Source organism: Haematobia irritans, chromosome 4 (genome assembly GCF_050003625.1).
Source record: "Haematobia irritans isolate KBUSLIRL chromosome 4, ASM5000362v1, whole genome shotgun sequence".
Lineage (NCBI taxonomy): Eukaryota > Metazoa > Arthropoda > Insecta > Diptera > Muscidae > Haematobia > Haematobia irritans.
Genome location: NC_134400.1, coordinates 128,251,870 through 128,276,896, shown reverse-complemented (window position 1 = coordinate 128,276,896; position 25,027 = coordinate 128,251,870). Strand labels below are relative to the sequence as shown.

Sequence of the window (25,027 nt, the reverse complement as noted above, 5' to 3'; positions counted from 1 at the left end):
TAATCTTCTGTGGTATCAATCAAACCTCTGAAATATCATCGAAATTTTTTGTTTATATTCCAAATTTATTTTAATAAAACCTATCAATTAAAGGAGTCTATAAATAATTACCGATATGAACCACTTTTGGCATGATAATTAGAGGATCACATTTCGAACGGATCGGATGAAATTTGTTCCTATATGAGGCTTCAGAAGTCAAATCTTGGAGGTTTGGTTTGTATGGGGCCTATATATAATTATGGACCGATATCGACCAATTTTTGCATGATATTTAGAAGCATATATTAACATCACGTTGAAAATTTCATCCGGATCGGAAGAAATTAACCAATTTTTGTAAGGTTTTTAGAGTAAATATACTAACATCACGAACCAAATATTTAACGGTTCGAATGAAATTTGCTCCACCAAGAGGTTTCGGAAGTCACATCTGAAGATCGGTTTATATGGGCCTATACCTACACCCTCAAAAAAATCACTTCTGTAACACTTCTGTAAACACATTTTGCTTTAAGCATATATATTTTCAGGATTGATCCAAACAAAATATTGTTTGTATTGTTCAAACATATTATGTTTCAACTTAGGGCATGGTTAGGTTAGGTGGCAGCCCGATGTATCAGGCTCACTTAGACTATTCAGTCCATTGTGAAACCACATTGGTGAACTTCTCTCTTATCACTGAGTGCTGCCCGATTCCATGTTAAGCTCTATGACAAGGGACCTCCTTTTTATAGCCGAGTCCGAACGGCCTTCCACATTGCAGTGATACTTAGAAACTTAGAGAAGCTTTGAAACCCTCAGAAATGTCCCCAGCATTACTGAGGTGGGGTAAACCACCGCTGAAAAACTTTTTGGTGTTCGGTCGAAGCAGGAATGGAACCCACGACCTTGTGTATGCAAGGCGGGCATGCTAACCACTGCATCACGGTGGCTCCCTTAGGGCATACACTGGTAGAAAACATTTTTAATGAAATTTTGTTTGTGTAGATATATTTTTAAGGCGCCAATTGGTTAGTTCCATTCTTTTACTTGCAGCATACTCTCTAGGTCTCTCTTTCTAAACACATATATGTTTATAGGCTATTTCTAAATTAATGTATGTTTGCATCTAAGCATATTATATTTAGAAACAGTTTATGTCCCAAACATAATATGTTCTAACATATTAATATATATGCCCCAAACGTGTTACGCTAGTTTGTGGACATTATATGCTTGCATTTAAAAATATTGTGTTAAAAAATTTGAGTTCCAAATATATAATTTTTACACCTAAACATATGAAAAACAGTCTTTTTCGTCCGTGTAAAAGTGGTTCGCATATGGCCCATGTGCAATACCATCCGAACTACATTAATAACACCTACTTGTGTCAAGTTTCATGTCGGCAGCTTATTTCGTTCGGAAGTTAGTATGATTTCAGCAGATGAACGTACTTTTTTGGCTAAAACTGTTATTTCAGTGGAATCGTAAATGAAAGCGCAGCTGCTAACAGGTTAATCTATAGCATTTGTCCGATAAGAGCAATCATTCCTCATAACTGATTGAGAAAATTCTACTCATGACCCTTTATTGTTATATGATCATCGTATAACGGTTTAATTTTATTAGGGACATTTTATGAGAGCAAATGTATCCAGTTAGTACACCCAGAGAAGGAATATGATCACCTCAAACATGTTTTAAGAGCAAAATGTTATTTTTGGGTGGTGACCATGTAACATGGTTTTCGCAACCATGTTATTTTCTCGGAAATCATGTATCTGATTTCGGCAAGCAGGTTATATTTGATGATAAAATAACATTTTAGTGACAAACATGTTACATGGTCACCATACAAAAATAACATTTTGCTCTTGAAACATGTTTGAGGTGATCATATTCCTTCTCTGCGTGTAAACATTTCATAACTATTTTACACCCCAATCAGTACATATGACCAAAAGACAAAGATCTGTTACTTTTTTTCTATATTTGGTCGAGGAGTGGGACTTCACCCTTACCTGACTTTTTTAAATTGGATCTTAGTTCTCCGATTTGCTTGAAATATTCAGGAGTGCATGATTTTTTGATAGTTGGACGGGGAAGGGAATTCCCCCTTGCCCGACTTTTTGAAAATTGGTCTTAAGTCTTAAGGAGGTTAGGAATGGACACTAAACAAAGATACGCTACTTTATTTTGCACTATTTGATTGGCGAAGGGAACCTCTCTTTATCCCAATATATGGCAATACCATATCTTGAACCGCAATATATTCTGTACGCCTAGTTGTGGATAAGACTGAGAAGTCAAATCGGGAGATCGGTCTATATGGGGCTCTACCAAAACATGGATTGATACACACTATATTCGGTAGAACTGCTTGTGGTCCAGCAATCACGGTTGCCACAGTTGGCAGAATTTTACCAAATATGGTAGATTTTTTACTGTTTGTTAGATTGGTAAAATTTTTGACGTTTTGGTAGATTTTGCAAAATATTCCTCTCTAATTAAGAGATACTACACTAATAGAAAAAGTTTCGTTATATTAACAAAATGTTTCGTTAAAAGTCAGCCAACGAAACAAATTCGAAAATAAAACGAAATTTATTAATTCGTTATTATAACGAATTTTCTGTTAATTAACGTAACGTTTTGTACTATTAACGAATATTTTCGTTATATTAATGAAAATGTTTCGTTATATCAATGAACATTTTTCGTTGGCTGAGTTTTAATGAAATTTTCTTTGTGTGAAAGAAATAAATAAAATTTTTTAGAAATTTTCTAAATCTTCTTTAGAAATTAAATTTTGTACAAATTTCCTTTAGATATAAAATGCTGCACAAATTTTCTATAGAATTAAAATTTTGGAAAAATTTCAATAAAATAAAATGTTGACAAAATTTTCTATAGTAATAAAATGTTGACAAAATCTTCTATAGAAATAAAATTCTGACAAAATTTTCTATAGTAATAAAATTTTGATAAAATTTGCTATAAAATAAAATTTTGTCAAAATTTTCTTTAGAAATGAAATTTTGTCAAAATTTTCTTTAGAAATGAAATTTTGTCAAAATTTTCTTTAGAAATGAAATTTTGTCAAAATTTTCTTTAGAAATAAAATTTTGTCAAAATTTTCTTTAGAAATGAAATTTTGTCAAAATTTTCTTTAGAAATAAAATTTTGTACAAATTTCCTTTAGAAATAAAATTTTGCACAAATTTTCTATAGAAATAAAATTTTGAAAAAATGTTTTTTATAAATAAAATTTTGACAAAATTTTCTTTATAAATAAAATTTCCACGAATTTTTCTATTGAAATAAAGTTTTGACGAAATTTTCTTTAGAAATGAAATTTTGTCAAAATTTTCTTTAGAAATAAAATTTTGTACAAATTTCCTTTAGACATAAAATTTTGCATAAATATCCTTTAGAAATAAAATTTTGCACAAATTTTCTATAGAAGTAAAATTTTGACAAAATTTTCTATAGAAATAAAATTTTTACAAAATTTTCTATAGAAATAAAATTCTGACAAAATTTGCTTTAAAATAAAATTTGCTATAAAATAAAATTTTGACAAAATTTTCTATAGAAATAAAATGTTGACAAAATTTTCTATAGAAATAAAATTTCCTGTAGAAATAAAATTTTGATAAAATTTTCTATAGAAATAAAATTTTCCAAATTTTTTTTTATAGAAATAAAATTTGACAAACTTTTCTATAGAAATAAAGTTTTGACAAAATTTTCTATAGAAATAAAATTTTGATAAAATTTTCTATAGAAATAAAATGTTGACAAAATTTTGTATAGAAATAAAATTATAAAAAAAATTGCTATAACATAGAAATTAAATTATGACAAAACGTACTATAGAAGTAACATTTTAACAAGATTTTCTAGAAATTCAATATAAAACATTTTTTTTTAAATAAAAAACAGTTTTTTATAGTAATCACAAAGATTTGATAAACAACTTCAATGTAAGATGTTTGTTAATTTGGTAGATTTTTGGTAAAATTTTCTTTAAATTTTGGTAGATTATTTTTGGCACGAGTGGCAACCTTGCCTGCAATACCTCTATATTTCAAATTTCAGGCAAATCGGATAAAAACTACGGTTTCTAAAAACCCAAAACTTTACCTCGAGGGATCGGTTTATATGGGGGCTATATCAAAACCTGCAACGATATGGCCCATCTGCGAACTTGACCCGCCTGGAAAACAACGAATATGTGCCAAATTTCAGGACAATAGACTGTGTCGTGATTACAACGCACATACTGACATGGTTATATGGTCTTAGAATTTTTCTCTGATGAAGAATATATACACTTTATATAGTCGGAAATCGATGTGTAGCAAACGGAATGACAAACTTATTATACCCCCGTCACCATTCTATGGTGGTGGGTATAAAACCCCGTTTACTATCATACTAGAAACCATTTTGAGTACCGATTTATTGCATTGCCATAAAGCACAAACAAATATTTTCTCGAAAGTGTTTTCAAATGAAATTATTTTTCATTCGTGATTTACAGAGGTGCCATAAATTAAATGCATCATAAACGTTTAGTTTGATAAGAATTTAAGTGAAATTAATTTTTTTTTTAGTTTTATTTGTTGTATGTTTGTTTGCTATTTTTTCTAATTTCTCATCTTGATTTAGGACTGCATCGCAACAAAATATCATAGATTCATATGGTTCAGTGGATGACATAACAGCAAAGCAAGTGGACCAAAATAACAGTAACGGTGGTGATACCTACGATCCCCATGATCATCGAAATGTTAAAAATCCAACAACGTAAGTTTTCAGAGTTTCTCGGAAAAGTGGTTTTCTCTTACCGCCTTAATATTTTTCAGAAATTGGCAAACATTTGCCCATTTTCTTAAGGCCAGTATAGGTACTGGTGTGCTGGCAATGCCAAGTGCTTTTGCTAATGCTGGTTATATAAATGGCTTCATATTGACCGCGATCATAGGATGTATCGCTGTCTATTGTTTACACATCTTGGTAAGTTCTAGTAGAGTAGCTCTTGGAATCCCAATGAAAGAATGTTTATAGTGCTTTGGTTTCTTGATTCTCATTTCAGATCAATTCCATGTATGAATTATGTAAACGAAAACGGGTACCTTATCTAACATTTTCAGAAGCCATGACCTTGGGCTTCCGGGAGGGACCGCCGTTCTTCAAATGTATTGTGCCGATAGCCACGTAAGTTGATTCATATTTGTTTCTATGTTCATAGGGTATATGCCAATCCTATGAACATAGAAACAAATATCATCAAAATATTTCCAATTAAAAAGATGATTAATGTCGAATATTTGTTTCAATTAATAAATTAATTGATAGAATTATCTTTTTAATCAAGATACGTTAATTAGTTCAATGATTGAAAATTTTAAAATTTTTAATTAAAAAATTAATTGATACTATTAAGTCTGAAGACTAAGACAGTTAAAACAAGTATATACGGCCGTAAGTTCGGCCAGGCCGAATCTTATGTACCAGAATCTTATGCAGAATCTTATGTAGAAACTTCTACGAAAGACTGTCATCCACAAATTTCAACTCACTCGGATGAAATTTGCTCCTCCAAGAGGCTCCAAAACCAAATCTCGGGATCGGTTTATATGGGGGCTATAAATAATTATGGACTGATATGGACCACTTTTGGCATGGTTGATAAATATCATATACTACCACCACGTACCAAATTTCAACCAGATCGGATGAATTTTGCTTTTCCAAAAGGCACCGGAGGTCAAACCTGGCGATCGGTTTATATGGGAGCTATATATAATTATGGACTGATAGGAACCAATTCCTGCATGGTTGCTGGATACCATATACTAACATCACGTACCAAATTTCAACCGAATGGGAAGAATTTTGCTCTTCCAAGGTGCTCCGGAGGTCAAATCTGGGGATCGGTTTATATGGGGCCTATATATAATTATGGACCGATATCGACCAATTTTTGCATGGGTGTTTGAGGCCATATATTAACACCACGTACCAAATTTCAACTGAATCAGATGAATTTTGGTCTTCCAAGAGGCTCCGGAAGTCAAATCTGGTGATCGGTTTATATGGGGGCTATATATAATTATGGACCGATAAGGACCAATTTTTGCATGGTAGTTACAGACCATATACTAGGTTAGGTTAGGTTAGGTTATGTGGCAGCCCGATGTATCAGGCTCACTTAGACTATTCAGTCCATTGTGATACCACAGTGGTGAACTTCTCTCTTATCACTGAGTGCTGCCCGATTCCATGTTAAACTCAATGACAAGGGACCTCCTTTTTATAGCCGAGTCCGAACGGCGTTCCACATTCTAGTGAAACCACTTAGAGAAGCTTTGAAACCCTCAGAAATGTCACCAGCATTACTGAGGTGGGATAATCCACCGCTGAAAAACTTTTTGGTGTTCGGTCGTAGCAGGAATCGAACCCACGACCTTGTGTATGCAAGGCGGGCATGATAACCATTGCACCACGGTGGCTCCAGAGCACCACGGTGGCTCCATATACTAACATCATATACCAAATTTCAGCCAGATCGGATGAATTTTGTTTCTCTTAGATGCTCTGCAAGCCAAATCGGGGGATCGGTTTATATGGAGGCTATATATAATTATGGACCGATGTGGACCAATTTTTGCATGGTTGTTATGTACCAAATTTCAGCCGGATCGGATGAAATTTGCTTCTTTAGAGGCTCCGCAAGCCAAATAGGGGGATCGGTTTATATGGGGGCTATATATAATTATGAACCGATGTGAACCAATTTTTGCAAGGTTATTAGAGACCATATACTAACACTATGTACCAAATTTCAGCCGGATCGGATGAAATTGGCTTCTCTTAGAGGTCTCGCAAGCCAAATTTGGGGGTCCGTTTATATGGGGGCTATACGTAAAAGTGGACCGATATGGCCCATTTGCAATACCATCCGACCTACATCAATAACAACTACTTGTGCCATGTTTCAAGTCGATAGCTTATTTCGTTCGGAAGTTAGCGTGATTTCCACAGACGGACGGACATGCTCTGATCGACTCCGAATTTCACCACGACCCAGAATATATATACTTTATGGGGTCTTAGATCAATATCTCGATGTGTTACAAACGGAATGACAAAGTTAATATACCCCCCATCCTATGGTGGAGGGTATAAAAATGATGGACAATTTTTTTAATTTGTAATTAAAATTTTCAAAAATCAAACAATCAATTGTTAATCAAGCACAGAAAAAAATGTCACCCAAATATTTCCAATTAAAAAGTTGATTGAAGTTGAAAAATTTCTCAATTAATAAATTAAGTGATACAATTAAATTTTTAATCAAGAGAGAAACATTAAGTTAGTTAAGTCAATGCTTGAAAATTTAAAAATTTTTAATTAAAAAATTAATTGATACAATTAACTTTTTAACCAAACAAATTTATTTCAAACATTTTTAATCTAACTAAAAAACAATAAGTCAGTTGAAAAAGTAATTGAAAATAGTTAAGTTTTTAAATAAAAACTTATTTGGATTTTGCAATCAACATCGATTAAATTTGTAATTGAAATTTTGCCAATGAAACAATTAATTTTTTAATCAAGTATTTTTATGCCCAATTAAAACTGTGATTGACACTATCATTGTCGTGTTTGAAAACATTTCAATTAAAACAAGTATATGCGGCCGTTAGTTCGGCCAGGCCGAATCTTATGTACCCTCCACCATGGATTTCGTAGAAACTTCTACGAAAGAATGTCATCCACAATCGAATTACTTGGGATGTGGTATCTTAAAACTTCTTAACATTGTTTTCTAAATTGTGATTTAGTCCATACATGGTATATATTAGACCAAAAAGTTATGTATAGTTAAGTCTACAAATAATTACGAATCGATATGGACTTTTTGTACGTAGAGAGCCAGAATTGAAATATGGGGGTCGCTTATACAATTATGAACTTGATATGGACCAATTTTTGTGTGATCGATTTATCTGAGGGCTATATATAACTATGGACCGATATGGACCTAGTTAGGCATGGTTGTTAACGACCATATACTAGCACAATGTACCAAATTCCATCTGACTCGGATGAAATTTGCTCCTCCAAGAGGCTCCAAAACCAAATCTCGGTTTATATGGGCGCTATATATGATTATGGACTGATATGGACCACTTTTGGCATGGTTGTTAAATATCATATACTAACACCACGTACCAAATTTCAACCAGATCGGATGTATTTTGCTTCTCCAAAAGGCACCGGAGGTCAAATCTGGGGATCGGTTTATATGGGAGCTATATATAATTATGAACTGATATGAACCAATTCCTGCATGGTTGTTGGATACAATACGTACCAAATTTCAACCGAATCGGATGAATTTTGGTCTTCAAATCTGGGGATCGGTTTATATGGGGCCTATATATAATTATGGACCGATTTCGAACAATTTTTGCGTGGGTATTTGAGGCCATATGTTAACATCACGTACCAAATTTGAACTGAATCAGATGAATTTTGGTCTTCCCAGAGGCTCCGTAGGTCAAATCTGGTGATCGGTTTATATGGCGGCTATATGTTATTATGGACCGATGTTGACTAATTTGCATGGTCATTAGAGACCATATACTAACACAATGTACCAAATTTCAGCGGGATCGGATGAAATTTGCTTCTCTTAGAGGATTCGCAAGCCAAATTAGCCCCCATATAAACATATGGGGGCTATAAGTAAAAGTGGACCGATATGGCCCATTTGCAATACCATCCGACCTACATCAATAACAACTACTTGTGCCAAGTTTCAAGTCGATAGCTTGTTCCGTTCGGAAGTTAGCGTGATTTAAACAGACGGATGGACGGACGGACATGCTCAGATGGACTGAATTTCACCAGGACCCAGAATATATATACTTTATGGGGTCTTAGAGCAATATTTCGATGTGTTACAAAGGGAATGACAAAGTTAATGTACCCCCCATCCTATGGTGGAGGGTATAAAAATTAATTGGATCAATTAATTTCGTGATTGAGTCAGAAAATATTTTTTGTGTGAAATGGTCATGTAGGACATACAGAAGATTAGGTCAGGTTGTAGAGGATGACAACAATTCTTGGGTCGAATTGATGTCCAGTTAGACCACTATGGGTCCACTAATTTTCTCAACTTCTTCTTTCTGAGGTGATCCGTCATTAAAGCTGTTTAAGGACAACAAAGATCCAATTTTAGAAGTAGTCTTTCGGCTACGGGAGTTTAGAATAACTCGACGTTTTGGCTTTTGGAAATTTTGGAAAAGTCGATTTTTCGACTATTACGATCATGGAAAAGTCGATTAGTCGTTTTTTTCTGAAAGTCAAAAGTCGATTGGTCGAAGATCAAATTTTAGAAGCTTTCGACTTTCGACTATGAGAGTTTTGTAAAAGTCGACGTTTTGACTTTTGTCAATTTTGGAAAGGTCCATTCTTCGACTATCGACGTTTTCGATTATGGTACAGTCGTCTTTTGGCATCGTGACTTTCAACTTTTATATGAATTGTCAGCATAATAAGATCTACAATTATGTTCACTTTTCAATATAAATTCTATTTTTCATTAAACATCGATATCTCGTTTTTGGTTATTATCAAAAGTCTATATAATAATCATATGTAGATTACATAACGTTAAGCCATTTTATATTACAAAAATTCTTTCCTTTTAGTCCCTTTGTAGATGGTTTCTTGGCCTTTTATCACTTTGGTATTTGTTGCGTCTATGTCGTTTTCATTGCAGAGAGTATCAAACAAATTGTAGACGAACATGTGGCGGTAATTGATATTCGGTTGCATATGTGTTTCGTCTTAGTACCATTGTTCCTGATTTTCAGTATCCGTAATTTACAATTATTGGCACCATTTTCTTCGGCAGCCAATTTACTGCTGCTAGTCGGTGAGTATGGGTACAAAAATTTCGAATATGCCCTCCTCTTAAAATTTCACTTTTTGTTGTGACAGGTTTTGGGGTGATTTTGTATTACATCTTTGATGATTTGCCACCATTGTCGGAACGTAAGCCAGTGGAGTCTATAGCCAAATTACCTATATTCTTTGGAACGGTCCTCTTTGCTTTAGAGGCTGTGGGTGTGGTAAGTCTATGGTATTGTAGCTGTGACGGGGGGTTTGTGTGTAATCCTAAATGAATAAAGCTAAAAAGCCTAATCTAATAATTGTGGCTTATTACTGTGGTTTATTCTATTCGAGTATTGTTGTTGTAGCAGTGTTTTCTTAGTTGGTGTTTTTGTTACTGTGAGTGTTTATGGCTGTTGTGGATGAATATCCGGCGGCAAGGACAAACAATAATTAAGGACTTATAGCTATGCACAAAAAGGGACAGCGGCAAGATGTTTATTTGTCATTGTTCTTTTCATGGATATTGCACAATGGGTTGAGATTTCACAAAAGAGAGAATGAGAGAGTTTTCCAAAAAGGACGACAACAGGGTGACTTATATGTAATTCAGAAAATGAAAACGCTATATTTTTTTAATTTTATTGTCTAAAATACAAAACAAAAATCGCATATAACATCAAATTTTTGAATCAGTTTAGATTTGTTCAAATTGGCTACCTTTGGTATGAATTACACTGAAAGAAGAGTTTTCTTTTCTTATGAACTAAATTTTAGACAAACAAAGTCTTCTTTTGACACTGAAAATCAAATTGACTGGAGACAATCGTTGCAATGATTTTCATAAATTTCGGTTTATTTGCTCTTAAAGAAACTACCTATTAACAAAGAAAAATTTTGTTTGTCTAAAATGTCGTTCCGGAGAAAAGTAATTTTTCTTTTGTATGGCCTGACGGGTGACAAAGTCATCACACGTCGTTTTGAAATAACTGTTGGGTATTTGGTAAAGGTAACTGTACTCTCCAAAGTGTCGCAGGAACAAAAGTCCAACGGATTGAGATCCGGAGAATTTGTAGCCATTATGAAGTAGAAATGAAGCGAGGAACCTCTATTTTAAGTCATTATTGGTTGACGCTTCCTGATTGCGATGGTGCTGAGACCTGTTGGAATGTCCGAAAGGACGAACTGTTTGTCTGCTCAGGGCTTCAATACCATGCACGATGAATACGAGGCTATCGAAGGAGTAAATATTCAGTTGACTGCTTTAGAAAGTAAACCCGTTTCTTCATAAACCTCTCGGTTTGGAATGGCTTGTCATTGGAGAAAACCAATTTTGGTAACTGGCTACTTTCGTGTAAGCGAAGCAATTCCTTGGCTCTCTCCAGTCTGAATATTTATACCCTGCGCCACACTGTGAAGAAATTTATAGGTACAAATTTCAATTTTTTTTTTAAATTTAAATTTACACAGAAAACGTCATAAAAGGGAGGATTACCTAAAAAAAGCCTTCTTGTGATATTTCCATCTCTAGAAGAGCACTTTTGGATGTTTTTGCTTGGCAATCACACTATTACGTTTGAATTCCATCACGACTAACTGCAATAAATCTGTTAGAAGAGCTGTTCAGATATGTTAGCAGGTTGAAGATAGTTTCTATACATATCAGCCACCATGTGATAGATATGACAATCCATTTTTTTACATGTTTTCCATATTTTTCAAAGAGAATTATTGTATGGATTCCATGGTGCGAAAGATTCAGTCCAGCCGAACTTTTGGCCATACATTTTTGTTTTTGACTCAAGTGGCATCAGCGTTTATATCACCTTACTTTTTGAATGCAATTTCGATTTTTATACCCTTCACCACTACTGTGGTACAGGGTATAAGTTTGTGCATTTGTATGTAACGCCAAGAAGGAAAAATCAGGGACCCATCGTTTAGCGTACCGATAGTCTTAGGATTGAATACTGAGTCGATTTAGCTATGTCCGTCCGTCTGTCTGACTGTCCGTCCGTCCGTCTGTCTGCACATGTATTTTTGTGTGCAAAGTACAGGCCGCAGTTTAATCGATCGTCCTCAAATTTAGCGTAGACAATTGCTATTGCGATTTTGGAAATATTCGGTTCAGATTTAGATATAGCTGCGATATATATTTATCACCGATCTGGTCACAATTGACGTATTTATCAACCGATCTTCTTCAAATTCTGTACATTCCAATATTTTATGAGTCTCAAATAAATTGCAAAATATCAGCCAAATCGGTTCATATTTAGATGTAGCTCCCACATAACAGGTTGGCTGATAAGTCTCCGGTCTGACACATAGATGGCGTCGCTAATATTAAATTCATATTATTTTTATATAGTACCAACCTTCAAAAGATTCGTGTCAAAATTTGACGTCTGTAAGTCAATTAGTTTGTGAGATATAGCGTCTTTTGTGAAACAAATTTTGTTATTGTGAAAAAATGGAAAAAAGGAATTTCGTGTTTTGATAAAATACTGTTTTCTGAAGGGGAAAAATACGGTGGATGCAAAAACTTAGCTTGATAATGAGTTGCCGGACTCTGACCCAGGGAAATCAACAATAATTGATTGGTATGCAAAATTCAAGCGTGGTGAAATGATCACGGAGGACGGCGAACGCAGTGGACGCCCGAAAGAGGTGGTTACCGACAAAAACATCAAAACAATCACAAAATTATTTTGAATGACCGTAAAATGAAGTTGATCGAGAGGCCTTAAAGATATCAAAGGAACGTCTTGGTCATATCATTAATCAATATTTGGATATGCGGAAGCTCTGTGCAAAATGGGTGCCGCGCGAGCTCACATTTGACAAAAACAACAACGTGTTGATGATTCTGAGCGGTGTTTGCAGCTGTTAACTCGTAATACACCCGAGTTTTTCCGTCAATATGTGACAATGGATGAAACATGGCTCCATCACTACACTCCTGAGTCCAATCGACAGTCGGCTGAGTGGACAGCGACCGCTAAACCGTCTCCGAAGTGTGGAAAGACTCAAAAGTCCGCTGGCAAAGTAATGACCTCTGTTTTTTGGGATGCGCATGGAATAATTTTTATCGATTATCTTGAGATAATCGATAATCAACAGTGACTATTATATGGCGTTATTGAAGGTCGAAATCGCGGCAAAACGGCCCCATATGAAGAAGAAAAAAGTGTTGTTCCACCAAGACAACGCACCGTGCCACAAGTCATTGAGAACGATGGCAAAAATTCATGAATTGGGCTTCGAATTGCTTCCCCACCCACCGTACTCTCCAGATCTGGCCCCCAGCGACTTTTTCTTGTTCTCAGACCTCAAAAGGATGCTCGCAGGGAAAAAATTTGGCTGCAATGAAGAGGTGAATGCCGAAACTGAGGCCTATTTTGAGGCAAAACCGAAGGAGTACTACCAAAATGGTATCAAAAAATTGGAAGGTCGCTATAATCGTTGTATCGCTCTTGAAGGGAACTATGTTGAATAATAAAAACGAATTTTGACAAAAAAAATGTATTTTTCTTTGTTAGACCGGGGGCTTATCAGCCAACCTGTTATTTAACAACCATGTCAAAAGTGGTCCATACCAGTCCATAATCATATATAGCCCCCATATAAATTTCATCCGATCCGGCTGAAATTTGGTACATGGTGTTAGTATATGGTCTCTAACAACCATGCAAAAATTGGTCCACATCGGTCCATAATTATATACAACCCCCATATAAACCGATCCCCCGATTTGGGTTTTGGAGCCTCTAAGAAACGAAAATTTCAACCGATCCGGCTGAAATTTGGTACGTGGTATTGTTATATGTTCTCTAATGACCATGCAAAAATTGGTCCATATCGGTCAATAATTATATATAGCCCCCATATAAATCGATTCCCAGATTTGTCCTCCGGAGCCTCTTGGAGGAGCAAAATTCATCCGATACGGTTGAAATTTGGAACATGGTGTTAGAATGTGGTCTCTAACAAACACGCAAGAATTGGTCCATATCGGTCCATAATTATATATAGCCCCCATATAAACCGTTCCCCAGATTTGATCTCCGGAGCCTCTTGAGGAGCAAAATTCATCCGATCCGGTTGAAATTTGCAACGTGTTGTTAGTATAAGGCCGCTAATATCCATGCCAAATTTGGTCCATAACGGTCTATAGTTATATATAGCCGATCCCCAATCACACAAAAATTGGTCCATATCGGTTCATATTCATGGTTGCCACTCGAGCCAAAAATAATCTACCAAAATTTTAGTTTTATGGAAAACATTGTCAAAATGTTATTTCTATAGAAAATTTTGTCAAAATTTTATTTCTATAAAAAATTTTGTCAAAATTTTAGTAGAAGTTTCTACGCAATCCATGGTGGAGGGTACATAAGATTCGGCCTGGCCGAACTTTCGGCCATATATACTTGTTTTTTACTCAATTGTGTTTCGTTTCAGAGCGTTAGCGATTTAAGATTAAAGTTTAGAGATTTTATAGAAGTTTAAAAATGTTTCTCCAAATCGGTTCTGATTTAAATATTTGTATATGGTAATGTAAACCTTTATATAGCTCCCAACAAATTTGAAGTATCAACAATTATGGTCTACATGGCGGTGAAGGGTATAATATACTCGTAGTCGGCCCCGCCCGTCTTTAGACTTTACTAACTTGTTCTATTTCTATAGGTAGTTAAAATCGACTATTTCATTTTTATAATTTTCTTCCAATTTTATTATACCCTTGCTTTTTTCTATGTACGCGATTACTTCTAAGTTTACATTGTGAAGTTCCATATTTTCATTGGAATTCAATTTGCATTAACCCCATTGTTACCAATCTAGATATTTTGTAATATATTTGCTTTTATAATTTTTGCTTCGCCGATAGAAAACCAAATGCTGGAAATTCACTAAGGACCCTCGTCCTTGTTAGCTTATATATTTGTAGCTATGTATTTATGCGGAAAGTTTACTAAGAGCCATTGAAAAAGCTGCTATTTGTCGTTTTAAATAAATTTGTTAATTTGGTGCTTTGTGCCTTTGTATTGTTGTTTTGCTAACTAATATTTGCCCGTTTCTCGTTGTGTTTTTTTGTATCTTCATTCCAGATATTGGCCATTGAGGAGAATATGGCCACACCTAAAGCATATCTCAAACCATGTGGAATTATGAATGTGGGTATGACCATTGTCTTAAGTTTATACATAATTCTTGGGTTTTTTGGCTACTGGCGTTATGGCGATGAAGCATTGGGCAGTGTGACTTTGAATATTCCTCAGGAAAAAACGTAAGTACGTTCTTGGGTAAGGAGTAAAGCTGACAAGAAAAAGTCTGGAAATATTATAACGCGGACAGGAAGGTAGGGGGAATAATTCTTAATATCTTTGGCAATGCAGATTACAGCGTTTAATGATTTTCTCTTTCCTATTTAAAGAGATGGAAAACTTCCAAATTGGTTGCTGTATTTTATTCGACTTTTAGTGGTATTATTGTCTTTGGGGCTTAGGTTTCATTTAATGATCAATTAGATGATTATGACCAACAAAAAATTTGACTTCTAAAACAAATAAGGTCAGAAAAAACAAATAAAAAAGTAAAATTCTTTTAAATACACCACCATAGAATGAGGTTTTCAAAACTTTTTTTTATTCCAATGTTGACCCTATATAAATCGATAACTCGATTTTAATTCTTGAAAAGGCTATGTCGATTTGTTTGAAATATGGAATAAACGGTGATACGGTCAAAATTTGGTCAATATAAACTTGACGTATTTCTTTCAATTTTGCATTTAAAAAACTTGAACACCCCTCATTTTGAAGATGTGTGTGTGTGTGTGTAGAATGTTGCTCCTATTTTGATTTTGGAATTCACTCTTCAGTTGTCAAAATGCCGTCCAAGCAAGAAGAGCAACGTATCAAAATTTTGCTCGGGCATCGCGAAAATCCGAGCTACTCGCACGCAAAGCTGGCAAAATCGCTAAAAGTTGCCAAAATCAACCGTTACAAATGTAATTAAAGTGTTTGGGGAACGTTTGTCGACAGCCAGGAAGTCTGGATCGGGGGGAAATCGAAAACCGGAAGCCGCTGAGACGACAAAGAGAGTTGCCGGTAATTTCAAGCGAAACCCTAACCTCTCTCTCCGAGATGCCGCAAATAAGCTGGGTGTATCGTCTACAATCGTGCATCGAGCCAAAAAACGAGCCGGACTATCGACTTACAAGGAGGTAGTGACTCCAAATCGCTATGATAAACAAAATACGACGGCCAAAGCGCGATCCCGGAGGTTGTACACGACGATGCTGACGAAGTTTGACTGCGTGGTAATGGACGACGAAACCTACGTCAAAGCCGACTACAAGCAGCTTCCGGGACAGGAGTTTTATACGGCAAAAAGAAGAGGAAAGGTAGCAGATATTTTCAAGCACATAAAACTGTCAAAGTTCGAAAAGAAATATCTGGTTTGGCAAGCCATCTGTACCTGTGGCTTGAAAAGCAGCATTTTCATAGCTTCCGGGACTGTTAACCAAGAAATTTACGTGAAAGAGTGTTTGAATAAACGTCTGCTGCCTTTCCTGAAGAAAAACGATTGTTCCGTACTGTTTTGGCCGGATTTGGCATCTTGCCATTACGGTAAAAAGGCCATGGAGTGGTACGCCGCCAACAACGTGCAGGTGGTTCCCAAGGACAAGAACCCTCCCAACACGCCAGAGCTCCGCCCAATTGAGAAATACTGGGCTATTGTCAAGCGGAACCTAAAGAAGACCAAAAAAACTGCTAAGGACGAGCAGCAGTTCAAGGCAAATTGGCTTTCTGCGGCGAAGAAGGTGGACAAGGTGGCTGTACAAAATCTGATGGCAGGTGTCAAGCGTGAGCCTAACTGAAGCCTAACTGAATATTTTTCCTGAATTTTATACTAATTGAACTTGAAAAAGAAATTTAATTAATTTTTTTTTAATAAACGATTTCACCGATTTACACGCGTTTTCCCTTGACCAAATTTTGAGCGTATCACCCTTTACAGTGCTATTTTCATGCCACAAAGATATGTGCTAATTTAGGTTTATATGGGCCCATAGCTGCAGATACGAGTATAAGAGGGTAAGGAAACTGCAATGTGCAGTGTGATATGTCTGATATTTAGAATTTCATATTATTTTGGTCCCTAAAGAGATATGCTAAATATAGTTTATGTAGGGTCAGTTTTTGATACCCAGGAAAACAACTTTGTTGAAATTCTTCCCAAGTCATTACTCTTAATATACACATGGACGAAAAATACTGTTTTTCAGATGTTCCAGTGTAAAAATTATATTTTGGGACTCTAATTTTTGGCACATTATTTTTAAGTGCCAGCATATAATGTTTGTAAACTAGTATAACATGTTTGGGATATTAAATTTTCTAAAATATCATGTTTCTTGATGCAAACACGTATTAATTTAGAAATTTAGAAACGGCACAGATAAGAGAATTCATATAAAGATGTCGACGGAGATGAATAACGAAAGATATCAACTTAACACTGTGAGAGAATCAAAATGAGAGCAAATGGTGCTCCACTCCCGAGACATATTTTGTTGTGGATAAATGTGATTGTATTCATTTTGGTATGAGTCTGGAACATGAACGATGTACTCCAAATATTTTAAATGCAAATTTCATCCGATCCGGTTGAAATTTGATACGTAATGTTACCATATACTCTCTAACATCAATGCATAAATTTGTCCATATCGGTCCACAATTATATATAGCCTTCATATAAACCGAACCCCAACGTTGACCACAGAAGCCTCAATTATTTATAGACTTCTTTATACAAAACGATCAAGATCTAAGAAGCACAAATAGGTATTTATTCTGCCTTTATTTATCTAAATTAACATACAATTTAGAAGACTGCGTACATGTATTTTAATCTGAACCGATTTGTACAATATTTTTAGACTTCTACAAAATATCTTGAGTTAAAATTGATTGACCGATTTAGATATTATTATACCCTGTTCCACAGTATGGCGCAGAGTATAATGAAGAAAGGAACTATCTGTATGGGGACTTAAAAAAAGAACAAATTCTGAAAATATCTGACTTAAAATTGAAATGTACTGGGGCGAAGCACAATGTTGTTAAAAAACAAGTAAGGAAAGTCTAAAGTCGGGCGGGGCCGACTATATTATACCCTGCACCACTTTGTAGATCTAAATTTTCAATACCATATCACATCCGTCAAATGTGTTGGGGCTATATATAAAGGTTTGTCCCAAATACATACATTTAAATATCACTCGATCTGGACAGAATTTGATAGACTTCTACGAAATCTATAGACTCAAAATTTAAGTCGGCTAATGCACTAGGGTGGAACACAATGTTAGTAAAAAATATGGGAAACATTTAAATCTGGAGCAATTTTAAGAAAACTTCGCAAAAGTTTATTTATGATTTATCGCTCGATATATATGCATTAGAGGTTTAGGAAAATTAAAATCATTTTTACAACTTTTCGACTAAGCAGTGGCGATTTTACAAGGAAAATGTTGGTATTTTGACCATTTTTGTCGAAATCAGAAAAACATATATATGGGAGCTATATCTAAATCTGAACCGATTTCAACCAAATTTGGCACGCATAGCTACAATGCTAATTCTACTCCCTGTGTAAAATTTCAACTAAATCGCAGTTAAAAATTGGCCTCTACGGTCATATGAGTGTAAATCGGGCGAAAGCTATATATGGGAGATATATCTAAATCTTAACCGATTTCAACCAAATTTGGCACGCATAGCTACAATGCTAATTCTACTCCCTGTGCAAAGTTTCAACTAAATCGGAGCAAAAAATTGGCCTCTGTGGTCATATGAGTGTAAATCGGGCGAAAGCTATATATGGGAGCTATATCTAAATCTGAACCGATTTCAACCAAATTTGACACGCATAGCTACAATGCTAATTCTACTCCCTGTGCAAAATTTCAACTAAATCGGAGCAAAAAATTGGCCTCTGTGGTCATTTGAGTGTAAATCGGGCGAAAGCTATATATGGGAGCTATATCTAAATCTGAACCGATTTCAACCAAATTTGACACGCATAGCTACAATGCTAATTCTACTGTGCAAAATTTCAACTAAATCGGAGCAAAAAATTGGCCTCTGTGGGCAAATGAGTGTAAATCGGGCGAAAGCTATATATGAGAGCTATATCTAAATCTGAACCGATTTGGCTGATATTTTGCAAGTTTTTCGAGACTCATAAAATATTCGGATGTACGGAATTTGAGGAAGATCGGTTGATATACACGCCAATTATGACCAGATCGGTGAAAAATATATATGGCAGCTATATCTACATCTGAACCGATTTTTCGTCTTTGAGCCGAAACAGGACCCTATACCAAATTTTAGGACAATCGGACTAAAACTGCGAGCTGTACTTTGCACACAAAAATACATCAACAGACAGACAGGCAGACAGACGGACAGACAGACAGATAGACGGACATCGCTAAATCGACTCAGAATTTAATTCTAAGACGATCGGTATACTAAACGATGGGTCTCAGACTTTTCCTTCTTGGCGTTACATACAAATGCACAAACTTATTATACCCTTTACCACAGTAGTGGTGAAGGGTATAAATATGAGAAATATTTAAATCTAAAGCAATTTTTAGTAAAAACTGCATTTATGATTTATAGGTCGATAGATATATATTAGAGCTATAGGAAAATTTTAGTCAATTTTACAAGCGGCGATTTTCAAAGAAAATGTGGGAATTTTGGCCCTTTTTGTCCAAATCGGAAAAATATATATGGGAGCTACACGCTCACAAAAAATCGCTTCTGTAACATATACTCCCAAACATATTTTGCTTCAAGCATATACATTTTCGGCTATTGCCCAAACATTTATATGTTTGATCTCTTCCAATATATAATATGTTTGAAAGCATATTGGTCTAAACAATATATGTTTGGGTAGTCAATTTCCAAACATTTTGTATTTTTGCATCCAAATTCAATAATGTTGTCTTCCAAAAAACAATATGTTATTATGTGAACATATAATATGTTTGGAAGCATTTTGCACCCAAAAATATTATATGCTAAAAAAAATTCTCCCAAACAATATTGTGCTCAAAATTTTATTTATTTATTTATATATTTACAATCATAATGAATTATGAAAATAAACAGGTAATATAGGTGCTAACAACATAGGTTTTCGACCTGAATGCTCAAAATTTTGTTTCTGCCCAATTGTATATTCCCCCACATCTTTCTCACTTCCACGAGATTTTTTAGTTCTTAGCACCTTTTTCTGTAATACAAACATTGTAGAAGAAATTATTCAATTGTATGATTTTTTATTTTATTTTAATTTTACCTTTTGCCGGACGGGGATTCGAACAGCGGACCACACAGTTTGTAAGGATCAAAGAAGTAGCTGATCAATTGCCCAAGGAAAAATAAAATGTAAATTTTGTTATAACAAGCAACAACCACCAACTTAATTCAATATCGCTCCCTGTTAAATAGCGCTCCAAGCTACTAAACACATATATGTTTATAGGCTATTTCTAAATTAATATATGTTTGCATCCAAGCATATTATATTTAAAAACATTTTATGTCCCAAACATAATATGTTCTAACATATTAACATATATGTCCCAAACATGTTATGGTAGTTTATGAACATTATATGCTTGCACTCAAAAATATTGTGTTTAAAAATTTGTGTTCCAAACATATAATGTTTATAGCCAAACATATGAAAAACAGTATTTTTCATCCGTGTACATCTAAATCTGAATTGATTTCAACCAAATTCGGCAAGCATTGTAAGAATATTAATTCTACTTCCTGTTCAAAATTGCACGTAAATCGCAGTTAAGATTTTGTCTCTGTGGTCATATGAGTGTAAATCGGACGAAAGATATATATGGGAGCTATATTTAAATCTGAACGGATTTCAACCAAATTTTTCTTGCATAGTAACAATATTAATTCTACTACCTGTGCAAAGTTTCAAGTAAATCGGAGTAAAATTTTGGCCTCTGTGCTATATGTTATATTGGAGCTATATCTAAATCTGAACCAAATTTGGCACACTATACGACACTATTCTTCGTGCAAAATTTAAAGCAAATCAGTCAAAAACTCTGTGTGCTATGGGAGATATGTTATACCCAGCAAAAAAGCGTCGCCATCTGGAAGTGGTGCAAAATTGATGAATTTTGCACCACTGCAGTTGCACTGAGTTTGCATCACTACTTAAGTTGTGATGCGAATTTTGTGTTTTGGATGTGAATTAAGAAATTTTTGTGATATTTTGACAAATAAATAATTTTTATATTTTTTTATGATTTTTTATGCATTCTAACGCTTATCTGGAACGTTTGATATCGAATATTTAAACAAAAAATTGTAATTTTTCTAGAATGGATTTAGCAGTTGTTTCGACAAAATTTAAAAATTTTTTACCATATTAATTCTTACTCTGTTTTTAACATATTTAATACAAAAAATATTAAAAATAGCCGTTAAAAATATGAAAAAAGCGAGTTATCAAAAAATTTCCTCAAATGAACTTCCTAAGGAACGTTTTTGAGAGAAAATTTTTTGAAGTACTTTTAAAGATTTGCTGGGTAATTATGGACCGACATGGACTAATTTTTTCATGGTGCGTAAGGTATGCATGGGGGCGTAAACTAACATAACGTATTAGATTTCAACCATATGGCCAATTGGCAATATCATTCGACCTACATCAATAACTGCTACTTGTCGATAGAGTTTCAAGCCGATAGCTTGTTTCGTTCGGAAGTTAGCGTGATTTCATCGAATATCGCTAGATCGAGTCAAAAATTCGCCACGACCTAGAATATATATACATCGATGTGTTAAAATGTTGCCAGAAAGATGGAAAGCAGAAGGGACAAGTGATGGACAATACTTGGACTGATCAGTCTGTTATATATATTGCGGAATTAATTCTCAAAATTTTCAATAAATCCCGCATTTTTAATTTGCACTCACAATATTATAGTTCTGGAGCGAATATATCATGACCACAAGTTCTCGTTTTTATACCCTTCACCACTACTGTGGTACAGGGTATAATAAGTTTGTGCATTTGTATGTAACGCCAAGAAGGAGACCAACCTTTTAGTATACGGATCGGCTTAGAATTAAATTCTGAGTCGATTTAGCGATGTCCGTCTGTCTGTCTGTCTGTCTGTCTGTCCGTCTGTCTGTCTGTTGATGTATTTTTGTGTGCAAAGTACAGCTCGCAGTTTTAGTCCGATTGTCCTAAAATTTGGTATAGGGTCCTGTTTCGGCTCAAAGACGATCCCTATTGATTTTGGAAAAAATCGGTTCAGATTTAGATATAGCTGCCATATATATTTTTCACCGATCTGGTCATAATTGGCGTGTATATCAACCGATCTTCCTCAAATTCCGCACATCCGAATATTTTATGGGTCTCGAAAAATTTGCAAAATATCAGCCAAATCGGTTCAGATTTAGATATAGCTCCCATATATAGCTTTCGCCCGATTTACACTCATTTGCCCACAGAGGCCAATTTTTAACTCCGATTTAGTTGAAATTTTGCACAGGGAGTAGAATTAGCATTGTAGCTATGCGTGCCAAATTTGGTTGAAATCGGTTCAGATTTAGATATAGCTCCCATATATAGCTTTCGCCCGATTTACACTCATATGACCACAGAGGCCAATTTTTTGCTCCGATTTAGTTGAAATTTTACACAGGGAGTAGAATTAGCATTGTAGCTATGTGTGCCAAATTTGGTTGAAATCGGTTCATATTTAGATATAGCTCCAATATATAGCTTTCGGCCGATTTACACTCATATGACCACAGAGGCCAATTTTTTGCTCCGATTTAGTTGAAATTTTGCACAGGGAGTAGAATTAGCATTGTTGCTATGCGTGCCATATTTGGTTGAAATCGGTTCAGATTTAGATATAGCTCCCATATATAGCTTTCGCCCGATTTACACTCATATGACCACAGAGGCCAATTTTTTGCTCCGATTTAGTTGAAATTTTGCACAGGGAGTAGAATTAGCATTGTAGCTATGCGTGCCAAATTTGGTTGAAATCGGTTCAGATTTAGATATAGCTCCCATATATATGTTTTTCTGATATCGACAAAAATGGTCAAAATACCAACATTTTCCTTGTAAAATCGCCACTGCTTAGTCGAAAAGTTGTAAAAATGACTCTAATTTTCCTAAACTTCTAATACATATATATCGAGCGATAAATCATAAATAAACTTTTTCGAAGTTTCCTTAAAATTGCTTCAGATTTAAACGTTTCCCATATTTTTTACTAACATTGTGTTCCACCCTAGTGCATTAGCCGACTTAAATTTTGAGTCTATAGATTTTATAGAAGTCTATCAAATTCTTCCAGATCGAGTGATATTTAAATGTATGTATTTGGGACAAACCTTTATATATAGCCCCCAACACATTTGACGGATGTGATATGGTATCGAAAATTTAGATCTACAAAGTGGTGCAGGGTATAATATAGTCGGCCCCGCCCGACTTTAGACTTTCCTTACTGGTTACTAAATATCCTTTTGATAACAGAGACTTTTATTATACATTTATTTGTTAAAATATTTTGTTTGTTTTTTTTTTCTTTTCTCACAGTCTGGCTCAAGTGACAAAAATTCTCTTTGCCATAACCACATGGATATCGTATGCTCTACAGGGATATGTTACAGCCGATATTGTATGGAATAAATATCTGTCGAAACGTGTAAAGGATTCCTCGAAACATGCCCTCTATGAGCTCCTCGTACGTGCACTCATCGTTTTGTTAACATGTAAGTATAAACAATGTCAAAGCCATCCAAACATGTCATAGGTAAAAAGCAAAATAGCCTATGTCGTTACACTGAAAGAAGAGTTTTCTTTTCTGAGGATCGAAGTTTTAGACAAGCAAAGTTTTCTTTTGACGCTAAAGAATTTAAAGGCAAATAAAAAGAATTAGAGACAATCTTTGAATTGTATATCATAAATTTGGGTTTGTTTGATCTAAAAGAAAATATTTTATAAGAAAGGGGAATTTCGTTTGTCTAAAATTTCGTTCCTGAGGAAAGTATTTTTTCTTTGGGTGTAGATAGATTAATTAGATTTTTTGGGAATTTTTTAATCGAATAAAAAACAAACTTAAACATTTTCATATCATCAAACTTCGATTAGGGTATACCAAAGTAGTTATTTTGATTTTGTAGTTATTAAAAAATTTAATACATCCAGAAAAAAGTCAACGACATTTTTTTTATAGCCAAAAGGTTTTATCAAATGAAGTACACAATTTTACTAAATTGGAAAATAATTCACAATTTACCAAACTGGGTGGAGTTTACTTAAATTGCATTCATACACTGTTAGAAAAATATGTTTTTCATATGTTCCGATATAAACAAAATGTGTTTCGGGCACAATTTTTAAACACAATATATTTAAGTGCAAACATATAATATTCCTAAATTAACACTAAATGTTTGGGACATCTATGTTAATATGTTAGAATATATTATGTTTGGGCATGAATGTTTTATAAAAATCATTTGTGTGAATGCAAACATATATACATTTACAAATTTCGACTAAACATACATATGTTGTGATATTTTATTCAAAGCGACAGAGAGAGTATAGAGAAAGAAATAGAGATGGAAACCGGGAGAGTTGAGGAAAGATGTCAACATAACGCAGCAAAATAATCAAAAGAGAACAATTTCTGTGAAACCACTTGTATGTTGTTTCGGAAAACTGTTTTAAGATAAGGCCAAAAATTTGATATGCTTAAGTCTAAATATTATTTAATTTGAATAAAGAGAATAGACATTCGGAACCAAGAGAATAGACATTTGAAAAACAAACAGCATGTGTTTTCGCCTTGAGAGCACCATTTTATGTATATTATGGCTTTATGGGCACAATTTTTTTCTTGGTTCGATAAAAGAAATCAGGGGTCTTCATAAAAATAACGAAAGGGCACTATACTCTTTTTATACCCACCACCATAGGATGGGGGGTATATTAACTTTGTCATTCCGTT

The 25,027-nt window shown here is 34.6% G+C and overlaps 1 protein-coding gene across 1 annotated transcript in view; it reads left to right on the top strand.

Annotated features, from left to right (window-relative positions):
- Nucleotides 1-25,027, top strand: part of acs (arcus) — an 86,537-nt gene that overhangs the window by 38,750 nt on the left and 22,760 nt on the right. The window contains exons 2-8 of the mRNA XM_075305889.1: nt 4,663-4,800; nt 4,860-5,010; nt 5,090-5,211; nt 9,723-9,949; nt 10,015-10,145; nt 15,021-15,199; nt 23,608-23,783. Of these exons, the coding sequence (XP_075162004.1) occupies nt 4,663-4,800; nt 4,860-5,010; nt 5,090-5,211; nt 9,723-9,949; nt 10,015-10,145; nt 15,021-15,199; nt 23,608-23,783 (1,124 nt within the window). The remainder of the gene's footprint in view (nt 1-4,662; nt 4,801-4,859; nt 5,011-5,089; nt 5,212-9,722; nt 9,950-10,014; nt 10,146-15,020; nt 15,200-23,607; nt 23,784-25,027) is intronic.